The sequence below is a fragment of the Mixophyes fleayi genome, chromosome 3 (genome assembly GCF_038048845.1).
Source record: "Mixophyes fleayi isolate aMixFle1 chromosome 3, aMixFle1.hap1, whole genome shotgun sequence".
Classification (NCBI taxonomy): domain Eukaryota; kingdom Metazoa; phylum Chordata; class Amphibia; order Anura; family Limnodynastidae; genus Mixophyes; species Mixophyes fleayi.
The window spans coordinates 131,319,784-131,332,310 of record NC_134404.1 but is presented as its reverse complement, the minus strand read 5'-3'; the positions used below and the strand labels follow the sequence as shown (position 1 = coordinate 131,332,310).

General features: G+C 38.1%; 1 protein-coding gene across 1 annotated transcript in view; it reads right to left on the bottom strand.

Moving 5' to 3' along the window:
• Positions 1–9,148: 9,148 nt before the first annotated feature.
• The window catches only part of MUC4 (mucin 4, cell surface associated), a 49,736-nt gene continuing 46,357 nt past the window's right edge, over positions 9,149–12,527 (bottom strand). The window contains exons 25-28 of the mRNA XM_075200893.1: positions 12,290–12,469; positions 10,944–10,987; positions 10,719–10,828; positions 9,149–9,530 (exon numbers count right to left, since the gene is read on the bottom strand). Of these exons, the coding sequence (XP_075056994.1) occupies positions 9,480–9,530; positions 10,719–10,828; positions 10,944–10,987; positions 12,290–12,469 (385 nt within the window). The 3' untranslated portion in view covers positions 9,149–9,479. The remainder of the gene's footprint in view (positions 9,531–10,718; positions 10,829–10,943; positions 10,988–12,289; positions 12,470–12,527) is intronic.

The following is a 12,527-nucleotide window of genomic DNA, read 5'->3' as shown; positions in this document are numbered from 1 at the left end:
GGAATATAGAATGGTTCACGATCTTAGAGAAATTAAGAAAAGGATGGTGATTGATGCACCTATTGTACGCAACCCACATACCCTCCTCAATCAGATCCCTGCAGAAGCATAGTATTTTACTTATATATCTAGCAATTCATTCTTCTCTGTCCCTCTTACAGAGGACAGCCAGCTTTGCTTAGCATTTACTAGAGATGCTCAGGCGCGGTTCCTCGGAAACCGAACACACCCGAACTTAGGGGATCAGAGCACCGAGCTCGGTACTTTCTCGCTTTTTCGGATTCCAAAACGAGGCAAAACGTCATTGTGACGTCGTCGGATCTCGGATCTCGCAAGTTTTGGAATCTATAAATACTGCCCTCCATGGTGATCTAGTGCCATTTGAAAGAGGGATACAAAGTAGTGCCCAAATACTTTTACGTGTAAAAGATGAGCTGGATGAAAACAATAAGGCATTAGAGGAAAATGTATTTTCAGATTCAGAAATGACACCAATCCCTGAGCAGAGTCCATCTACGAGTACTATATGTAATCGTGACCATTCTGATTCGCCTTTCTCTATTAGTGGCAGATCAAAAAATGTTACTGAGCCATCTTCTTGTACGGTCACTCGTGACCAAGCAAGACCAAGTAATTTGGAGTCTAAAAGTGGTGCACAACTACTGTTACGCGTGAAAGCCGAGCTGTAAGAAAACAGTAAGGCATTAGAGGATAATGTATGCTCTGAATCAGAAATGACACCAATCCCTGTGGAGAGTCCAGTCCATGGTATGTCTAATCGTGAGCATTCTGTTAGTGTACCCATAAAGATGTGCCCTTTCAGCAGTTTTGCTGATGTGTGCCTGAACAGCCCGATTGTAGCCGGTAATACACAAATTGAGGATGCCACTTTGGAATTAGAAGAGGATGAGGGGGAGATTTGTGTAGGCGATGAGGGCGCTAATGAGGATGTTGATGAGGATGAGGTTGTTTGTGTAAGTCCTGCACCAGTGGCAGCGGTTCTGGCACGTGACAAGAAAAAGGACATTGTCATGCCTGGGCATAAAACAAAAAAATCCACTTCTTATGTGTGAAATTATTTCTACCCAAATCCAGTCAACAGTTGTATAGCCGTTTGTAGTGTATGTCAAGCCACAGTCAGTCGAGGGAGGGACCTTAACCATCTTGGAATCTCGTCTATGTTATGCCATTTGTCAAGAGTTCATGGCAAAGTGTTGGGAAAAGCTGAAAGTTCTTCCAAAAAAATAACAAGCACTCCATCATCAGCTAGGACCCTTCGGCTACAAAATACACAGACAACACCATCCTAATAAATATCCTCAGTAGCGCTCGGAGTTAGCCCTGCATCCTACTTAGTAAGGCTGGATGACTCCTGCAATACAATTGATTCCTCTGAAGAAAGCGTTAGTCCCACTGCTGCTGCTGTTGCTGCCGCTGGGGGTGAATCGTTAGCCAAGGAGAAGGCCAAGAAAAAGAGCAGTCCTACATTTCAACAATTAACTGTGAAACAATCATTTGCTAGGGGAATTAAATATGACAGCAGTCACCCAGTTGCCAAGCGAATCACAGATGCCTTGGCTACAATGTTAGTGTTAGATCTGCGTCCAATATCGACAATAAACATAGCTGTTTTTTCACAGTTAATTGAGGTTTTGTGTCTACGTTACAGAATTCCATCGCGACACCATTTTTCCCGTAAAGCTATTACACAACTATACCAAAAAGTGTGTACAAATGTAGTAATTGCGCTGAAAAATGCCATTTTGCCCACTGTCCACTTAACCACATATATATGGACAAGTGGAAGTGGGCAAACCAAAGACTATATGACTGTGGGTTGGTCATTCGCCTTCACCAGCAGGAACAGCAGCAGCATGTACACCACTACGTAACATTTGTCACAGGCAGGCCACTCTTTGTATCACCGACTTCACTAACTGGCATACAGCTGACAATTTGTTACAAAAACTAAGAGATGTTAAAGATACATGGCTTATACAACTTGGACTCTCCCCAGGATATGTCATTTCTGATAATGCCAACAATATAGTGCAAGTATTACAGCTGGGTGAATTCCATCACATTCCCTGTTTTGCTCACACCATCAACTTGGTGGTCTAGAGCTTCCTAAGAAATAACCGTGAGGTGCAGGAGATGCTTTCTTTGGCCCGTAAAATGTCAGGCCATTTTAGGCATTCTGTCACAGCATGTAGGAGATTGCAGCAGCTCCAAGAACAGTTTAACTTGCCCTGCAACCAACTTAAGCAAGAGGTGGTAAAGAGGTGGAATTCCACCCTGTACATGCTTCAGAAGATGGAGGAACAGAGCAAAGCCATCCAAGCGTGTTGCACAAGCCATGACATTGGGAAAAGAGGTGGATGTATTTCACTCTTGCACAGAGGGGAATGCTTTCAGTGCTGTGCAAGGTGCTGAAACCATTTGAAGTTGTGACGTGTAAAGTGAGTGCAGACACTGCTAGTTTGAGCCAAGTCATTCCTTTAATTATACTATTGGAAAAGCAGCTTGAGCAACTGAAGGAGGAGATGAAAGAAAGCAATTCCGCAAAGTATGTTGCCCTTGTAGATCAAGTACTTAATTTGCTTCATAATGATCCTCGAGTTATTAAAATCTTGAACTCAGATCACTACATTTTGGCCACTGTGCTAGATCCAAGGTTTAAGACCTACATTGAGTCTTTGCTTCAAAATGAGCGAGATGTGAACTTTTGCAAGGAGCTATTGCTCAGCAAGTTGTCCGCTGAACTGGGACTTGGTTTCACGACGTGTCCTCCTTCCGTTTCTCAAGCAGCTGCTGCTCGTAAAAAATGTAATTTTCCAAAAAGAAACAGGGAAGACTCAGGGGGCAGACCAGAACAGTTTAACATCTGGGCTGGTTTGAAGGATTTTTCAAAAAAATGTGTGACCTTGCCCATAACTCCATTCAATACGAGTATTAACATGCAAAGGACGGTGGAAGATTATTTTCAAGAGGTAATTGATATGGAAATGTCAGACAGTCCCTTTCCTTACTGGGAAGAAAAGCAGGCCATTTGGAAACCCATGTACAAACTTGCATTGCAATACCTAAGCTGCCCACCCTCCAGTGTGTACTCTGAACGAGTATTCAGCACAGCCGGGAACCTAGTCAGTGATCTCCATAGAAGGTTACTTCCAAAATATGTGGAGAAAATGATGTTTATAAAAATGAACTACATATTCCACAAGGAAGGCTTTCACTATCAAAGACATCCAAGCACTGACAGTTCTCTAACTGCAGATTCAAGCGGCGATGAATTGATATTCTGTGATGATGACGTACACACTGATGAGGGTGAGGATAAAGCTGAAGATGATGATGATAACATGTTTTTAAAACTTTCTATTTAAGTGTAGGGTGCAATCTATCCCCAAATAGGAAAGGGACTTGGGGCATTTCTATATCACGTACCGTCTTGAAAGGCTGCTGTTTTGGCAATTTCTCAATAAGAGTAGGGTGCCATACACAGACTGACCCCAACCTGGCTTTGTCCATTTCAATTAATATTGTACAGTCTATAACGGCTGAATTTTTTACTATTTTCTACAAGTGGAGGGGGGCCTAGAGAGACAGAAACCAAACTGCCCTTGTCCATTTCTTTAGATATTTAACTATAAGTGTAGGGTGTAATATACACCCACAGACGACAGCTGCATTGCCAGTATGCATAGATGGAGAGGAAGATAATCTGGTTTGTGTGTAGAATTAATGACTGCCTACCAGGAATTAAACAGTTTTTTTCATAATTATATAGCTTTACAATTACATTACTTATCCAAGAAACAGGTGGAGCACTAAATTCAGTTATTTAATGCCAAAAAACATTGATTTTTAAACAAAATTGCAAAACAAAACCAACCAAAACCAAGACGCTGAAGGCGTCCTGGGGCAAGTGAATATTTTCTGTAGTGGAGCAGCAGAGAAACCAAATGGACATGGGACCTGGGCTTATATTGTCCAGGTCCCATTCTCCACATCTGCATGTTGCCAGCAGAGGGGCGCAACCATGGGAAAGCGGAATAGTCTGAAGGAAAAGGACTATCCCAGAAGGGAGTGAACAGAGCCGCTGACAAGCCAAGGTGACATGCCAGTGACTTAAACAATTGTAATAATTTGTCTGTGGACAATTTATCTAGTAGCAGTGAGTTCAGTCAGATCAGTAAATGAGTCAGACAATTCAGAGAAAGGCCACACCAAGCTCTTAGCGAGGTTACATTGGCAGTTCAAGTGCATTAGGGTCTGGAGGGCCAGGAAACATTGACAGAGGGCACAAAGCAGTGTCACAAAGTGCATTTATATTGGGAGGACACATACTATTGTGGCACTACTGCTTTAGCTAGGGGCATGAGCAAGAAAGTTGCAAGATGCACTAAAAGTGTAAGCACATGGACATGTTCTCAATTGCAGAGGATGCAGCCCAGGGCCAAGAACACACATGATAAAAGGAAGGCCCTGCTTTTGGCTACCGATGCATGCTCTGGCAATGTATTGTGTAATCTTTGAACTTTTGCAGTATGGGTGCAGGCCACCTTCATCTCTCAGCATCTTCATTTATTTATATAGCAGGAAAGTTAGGAAAGTCCTGCTCTCGGTAACAGATGAATGCTCTGGCAATGTATTGTGTTTGTAGTCTTTTAAAAAATATTGTTTAGGTGCAGGCCACCTTCGTCTTTCAGCATCTTCATTTATTTATGTAGTGACTGCAAATTAGGTAAGCTCTTTACAAGTAGGTATCTACTTGTCTAAATATATAATGATGCCTCTGTCCATTTAATGACATCTAATTGTTACTGCCTCTTCACTGATGAATGTATGCTGTGTAATGTTCCAAATTTAGTGTGTGCGTAGTGCTTTAACATTTTTATCTCTTGCACTTTACACTAAAAATAATTCTGTATAATTTATCTAACGTGCTTGCTTCAGTTGGTGGCATGACAGATGACACATTTTTTTGCAGCTGCTGCAATGTTCTACATGCGGTCGCTGAATGTCAAAAATGCCCAGAAAAAACCCTCTCACACAAGCACCCTTTTTTAATATATATTTCACTGAATGACCCTTCCAAAATGAACAAGTATTGAAAAATAGAAAATATTAGAATATATAGCATTTTTTGGGGTGTGCAGCTGCTGATGAACCTCACTCGCAAACACCCTTTTTTAATTATAGATTTCACTGAATGACTCTTTTAAAATGAACAAGTATTGAAAAATAGAAAATATTAGAATATAATAATTTATAACATTTTTTGGGGGTGTGCAACTGCTGTTGAATCTCACATGCAGTTTTTTTTCAAAATGATTTCAGCTGTCACTGCCCCACACAAGATTACTTTCACTTGAAAAACTTTTAATTTTAAAAGAAATAAATCTATTTCTTTTTTGGATTCTGCTGCTATTAGTCCCACAAGAAAAGCACATTGTTTTTCTCCAAGTAATAAAAATATACTACTTAGCTCAGAATGATATCTATATAACTAAGTCTGTATATACTGTCTAGTACTACTATATAAATGCAATGCATTAACAACAACCAGTAGCCACTTGCCTGCATAATGTCTATTTAAGATTGAAATTAAAAGCAATTGATCACTAAACTATTCGTGCTGACTAAATTCTACAGAACTGCTTTACAATAACAACACAATTCTATTGCTTCTCTATGTCCTTTGTTCACCCTGAACGCTATTTTCTGAGCAGAGCACTGCAGCTGATCTCCTCCCTATCAGCTAAAGTCATAATGGTTAGGATGAAGCCTTGCAAATGTTATGATAATGCTGTGGAAAATGACCAAGTCCTGAACGAGGTGGATTACCAGCAGCTGGAGATTGAAAATGTGCAGGTTCTGGAGCGAATCTATAAGCGTAACCAGGATCTGCTGCAGCTGAAACTGACCACATGGGAGACTCTTGAACTTGTATAAAAAGAAGCTACACAGCACCATGGCTGAGTCCGAACATCCTGCCAAGGAGATTTCTGTCAGAAGGGATATCTATACAAGATGTCTGTCTCTGAGGCTGTGGGTGGAAAGGCTGATGTTCGCAATGTAAACAAGTTGGAAAGCTTAGAGAGGTAATCAAATCCAAAAGCCAACTGTCAGATATACTGCCCCTGTAGTTTCACAAGGCACTGTCAGGACTTAATGTGTTGTTTATCCTGTGTGTTACCATATGTTATGTAAGCTTGAGAGTAAAGATTTTTCCCCCTATTCCTGCATTTTTCTGCAACAAAATCATATTCTCATGTTTAAGTGCAGGGCTCCATGTGACCCAGTTTTCCAAGATATCCCATTTTTTCTTGCTGGAAATCTGTAAAATTGCACTTCAAATGTCCTACAATTCAGACTGCTGTGTCTAAAAGGAATCATTAAAAATGAGCAAGTAGGCAAGGGGCTAAATGTATCAAGGTGAGAGTTTTCCGGCGGGTTTGAAAAGTGGAGATGTTGCCTATAGCAACCAATCAGATTCTAGCTGTCATTTTGTAGAATGTACTAAATAAATGATAGCTAGAATCTGATTGGTTTTTCAAACCGCCGGAAAACTCTCAGCTTGATACATTTAGCCCAAGGTGTTTTATTAAATGGACACCATTTTGAAAGATTGTCATTACAGTTCCCAATAATCTAATTCTGAGATTGCAAAACCTGTATCATTTAGTATAAAACACTCACTTTACGATCTTATATGTGTGGTATGCACATGAGTCTAGATACTATTTTAAGGAAATCAGCAAAATACAATTTTAAAATGTGTCATGAAATCAAATATGAAATCCCCACTAAATTAATTATAAGGTGTCCATGTATCAAGGCAATTAAGGAGGTAAGAGCAGCGGTTTCCAATATTTACTCCATATTTGCATACAATATTTGGAACATAGCGAGAGGAGGAGACAAGGGTGTAAATGCATGGTAATGATATTAATCATTCCCATTCTACCTGTTTTACTTGACTTTCCCCTCCTACCTGTGCTGAAATCCTATGTCATCTATGAGGCAGTGGAGTTCAGATTTGCTCCATTTGCAGCAGAGCTGAATTATACAGTATGTTAGACTTCTGTAGCACACAAGGCGCAGCTCTGTAACAAAAATGGAGCACTATGGCTTTAAGTTCTAATTATACAGTACTTATTATTTTGTTAAGATGCTTCTACTAATTTGTATTTTGATCATTCTGTTTATAAAGTACAGGTGTCTATATATGTAAAAACAACAAGACATTTTATAGCAACCCACATTTGTGTCTGGTAGCAATAAATACAATGGCTGGAGGTGTTTTGGTTTATTTTTGTATTATCAAACAAGAATTAAAAAAAAAACCCACAAAACTCGGCACTAAACTCTTCTGTCTTATAGTGATGTAGATGTATCTTCTCCTATTCATGTGAATGGCTAGTACACAAAGGGAGTTATGGACACCAGTTCAATCTGTTTTATTAAGGCCCACCTTAATAAGAGAGTGGAGTACAGTGTTGGATATTATAACGTTTGGGGGAGCCCACTGGATCGGAGGAACATTGTACCACAGATAAATAGAATAGTTTATTTTATCATGCTGCACCTAAAACTAAATTTTAAATTTTGGGGCAAAGTTAGCATTAAAAGTGTATATATTGCATATGCACAGTTTAGACAGAAAATTGTTGGGGATGCACCAATTTGAGAAAGTAAAAGGAAGAAACGCGTAATCAGATGAGTAAGTCACAGCTCCTTTAAAATGGACCAGCAGGCCTCCAAGCTGTGGAAAAAGAAAAGCTTCTGAGCTGATATACTGTTTTCATTATAGGAATAAGAGATACTTATCCTCCTATGAGATGGACATTGGGAGTAAACCAATACTTATGGATTATTCACTGAATTTATTACTGATTTAGAGTACTGCTCCTTAGTATTACACATCGGGACTATTAGAAACTTTTCACATAAGCTTGAGATTCTTTGATAAGAGTGTTCAGCTAACGTACAGCAGACACAAGATTGCATAATTACAGGCATACTATTAGTTACTTGTTGGATATCTCTGGGTACTTGCAACACAAAAATATGGAAGATTATTTTTGGGGACAGTGATCTCCTAATTATTTGGACATTATTATGAGTAATGTCCCCGGATTGGTAACATTGCAGATCCGTTTGCATTGCAGCTTTTCACAAGATGGTAACTATTAGACATTATGGGGGGGTATTCAATTGTCCGCGGGATCCGGCGCAGAAAAACTAATACCTTTAATACAGTCATCTCTCGCTGGATTTCAGCTCGCAGCTCCCTGAGCTGCAAGCTGAAATCCAGCGAGTAAATTACAGTATCAATGTTTTTTCCGCGAAGGATTACCGTAATAACGGTAATCCTGCGTGGACCGCGGGATTTTCAGCAATCCCGCCGACAATTGAATACCCCCCCTATGTGTGATTATTGTTCTTAAATATTCAATGTCTTTTTATACTTTTTTATTTATGGTGTATGATAAATAAATTATTTATATTTTATATAAGGTGGCCCCTTAGCAATTTATTTATGCATAACTGAACACTGCATTATATATATTTTAATGAGCCTATAGAACAGTCAACACAATTTTCTTGCTTTTTTTTTTTTTTTTTGAGCAGTTCAACTGGACTTAGTGACCTCACTGAGCCACGAGACACAAAGTACCAAATGCTTTAGTGAAGTCCCAGTGAATTTTAAAGTTTATATTTTGTAAACAACTTTTCTTGATGGTTGATTCTGGTAGCAGCTAATATACAGACTATATTTAGAAAGTTTAAAGTGTAGCTGCTTACAACCAATATTTGTCACATGCCTCAGTGAGGTCACTAGGTTTTGGTACCAAGTTGATTGGTTCAGGCCACAAACTGGCTGCATCCATTTTTACCATCAAGCATATGCATTGTGAACATCTTGTCCTTTTTCTTTTGTCACTATAAATAATAAATGGACATTAACATAAATAATGTTTCTTTATTAAAATTGTCTAAAAATAGACTTTCAGTGGGTTTTTAAATTCAAAATTCAATATTCTGATGCGTTGTATACAACGTACATTATCATATAGATGTTTGATAAATTAATACTTTTATAAGATAAAAATATAACAATTCCAAAATCAATACCTATACAAAGATGATATAAAAATATATTCTTCATTGTTAACAATAGGTAAGCAATGACTATTCCATTATACTCTTGATCAATCCCTGTCTTATTAAATACATTAAAGTTCCCAAGGGATGCATTGTAAAGCATTAATTTATTGCACTATATTACATATATCTTCCACCATAAATTAGCAGGTTTTTTTCAGAAACATATTGTGCAATGGTCCCATGTAACTACCCATCATTACAGTCCAGCTATATGACTTCTTTGCACTCGCAGGTCTGAGCACTGGCCATTGTGCAAACATTTCCATCAGAGTAGAAGGTGGGACCTACTTTGTTTCGGCATTTTATTGATACTCATTTGTGTCACTTTTCAATTCTGGTCGTTTAATCTTGACCTACAAAAAAGCCACCCACAAGGAATGTCAAAGGAAAACTGTCTTTCATATTGTCACAGAAATATATATTATTTAATAACATAAATTAGCACAAAATAAAAAATTATAAACATAAAGAAATTAAATTAGGTAGTATTGCTAAAGGAAAATTGTATTTATTATGTGTAGAAGTTAGAATTAAAGTCTTCAAAAAGTAACAGGCTAAACATTTGGGAAGATAAAAGGTTTAGAAGCCATTTTGTTGTGACTTATATCTATTCGCTTTCTAGTGAATAATATGTTTATAGTGCGACTTCACACCAAGAGGAATTAAATAAATGGTTAGCTCACATATTGGGGCAGATTCAATTCCCCCGCGTTGGTCTTTGGAGCAACATGGGGGACATATTATTACCGTTACAACGGTAATAGCCACGCATTATTTCTGTAACCACAGTAATGTTAACGCAGATTTTTGCGGCTCACAGAGCTGCGAGAAAAAATCAGCGTTGAAATTACCCTAGTAACGGTAATAGTGCGCGGTCCGCGTTGTTCTTTAGAATTGAATCTGCCCTATTAAGTCTTTTTGTGAATAATGTATAGTAACACACATATAATGTTGCTAAACTGTCAATTTGTCAATATATAAAAATTGTTAATGACACATGAATATAATACAACTAAGCTGCCAATCCAAACATCAAGTGAAATGAAACTCAACTTCATATGGAGCCAGTTTATTTGAGTCAAACAGTGAAACACAGCACATAATGCACTGTATTAGCTCCATTCCCTCAATACAATCTGTTTCTACATGCGGTTTGCCTGAGTAGGTTTGGGCCACTCTGCAACAAGCGCCATGTTGTGTTTTTTGTCTTGAAATAAATGTGCTCCACCTGTAAACTATCAATACTCAATAAAGATGTTTTACTGTTAAATTGCAATAAACACTCAAAGCAACTATTACAGTTCCTCTCTTATAGACATCTGGGGGTAGATTTGCTAAAGCTTCTAAAAAGGAAAAGTGGAGGTGTTGCCCATAGCAACCAATCAAATTCTAGCTATCATTTATCTAGTACATTCTATAAAATGATATCTAGTATCTGATTGGTTGTTATGAGCAACACCTCCACTTTTCAATAGTAAATCTACCACCTGAAGTGATATACACTTCCGGTAAAATGTCAGTAAGCATATAGTAGTATATACCTCTGTTAAACTGTCAATTTTTTCCAGGCGTTGTTTCCAGCTGACCAAATTGGGCCCTTTTGTGTTTGAGTCTGAAGTTGGTATTTCTGATTCTCCCAGCTTTTCAAATGCTACAAAAGTAGATATAGAGGAAACCAAGTATCAATAATGGTAATAAACTTTTTCTGAAAGTAAATATATTTCAAAATACAATTTAATAACTAATAAAATATGAGTTATGCTTACCTGGAAATATAGAAGATTTCCAACTAAACCTTGTGTTGTAAAGCCTGATTAGAAAGATACAATGAATATTGTTATTAGAGCTTTAAGAGAGACAAAGAGAACAGATAGAGAAAGGAATGTGTTAGAGCAATGCTGTATTGTGTGAGAGGAAAATGAAAACATTATGCTTATTAGTGGTTGGTGAAGTCCCAGCACATGAGGAAGTCTGAGCGACTGCTCTCTTAAGCATATTTAAGCTGTATACCTTTGGTAAACTATCAACACTTTCCTTAGGAATGACTGAGCAGAGTGGGCAAGCAGCAGTGAGCACAACAGTGGGCCTAGATTTTACACTAGTCACCTGCAAAGTGGTCTGTTTTGTATACTACTACCATAAATTTGTTCTGTATTGTATACTGGCCACCTTAATTGGGGTCAATATTGTATACTAGCGATCAGAATTGGGCATGCATTGTTAGTAGCCGATGAGAAGAGCAATTTGCATTATATACTAACCACCAGAAAGGGGGTATACATTATATGTGGGTCATGAAACCATAGTGTACATTGTATGTTTTATAGGGACTACTGAGGCCCTATATTTTGTTATGCTAGTGCTATGTTAACAAGGCGATTATATGAACTGAATATCCTATAACCCTTTGAATTTTTGCACATGCTCAGTGCATTAAAGAGAAGAAGATAAAGACAAGAATGATGCCTTGCAAGCTGGGCAGATACCTCTTGATATAACTGATAGTTCAAATGATGCTTGTAAGAAATGAAATGAGGAAAATAGATCTTGTGGGTTGTATCTGAATATGCTAATAAAATGCCTGTAGATGATCAGCAAAGATGGCCCTTGCTGATTGTTGGCCAAGGAGTAGCGACGGTAACAAGTCAACAAAAATACCCTATGAAGGGTCCTCTTTAAACACTGATTAAGAATTATCACACAGCCAAAATGATTCTTGTTCCCCTACAATATTTTAACCAACATAGGTAGAGTGCATGTAGCCTTTATCTGGCCTATTTAGTTTTGTGGGAATCCAGAACATGTACTTATTGTTATATAATTGTTAACGCTGTGCTAATATCTAATACCTTTTACTATTGTGTACCGATATTCTTTATGCAGTTCTGTGATAGTGCTGCTTTTTTGTGGTATCATTCAGGAGTACAATGGGGTTATCTGTACGAAGGAAACTCTCTACATATAATACATGCTACATCTCTAAATCTATACATATTACATTGAAATTGCCTTCTAGATATGCATTATATGCTGCACTCTATGCTATCATTTAAGACTTATAGATATTATAGTATGAAAATGCGGAGCAGACACTAATATAGATGTCACTCACTCGTCTGTATCGTCAGCATATTTCTTCTTGCGATAGCAGTGTATTGCCAACCAGATGCCCAGGAGGAGCAGGAGGAGGAATGCTAAAGCTCCAAATAATATCCCAAAGAAAGCATTCAGATTCATGGAGAGGTTCTCACATTGAGGTCCAGATGTAGTATATATATTGAAGGGCTGACATCTGTGGTAGGATAAATGTAGAACATGTAAGGATAGATATATATATATATATATATATA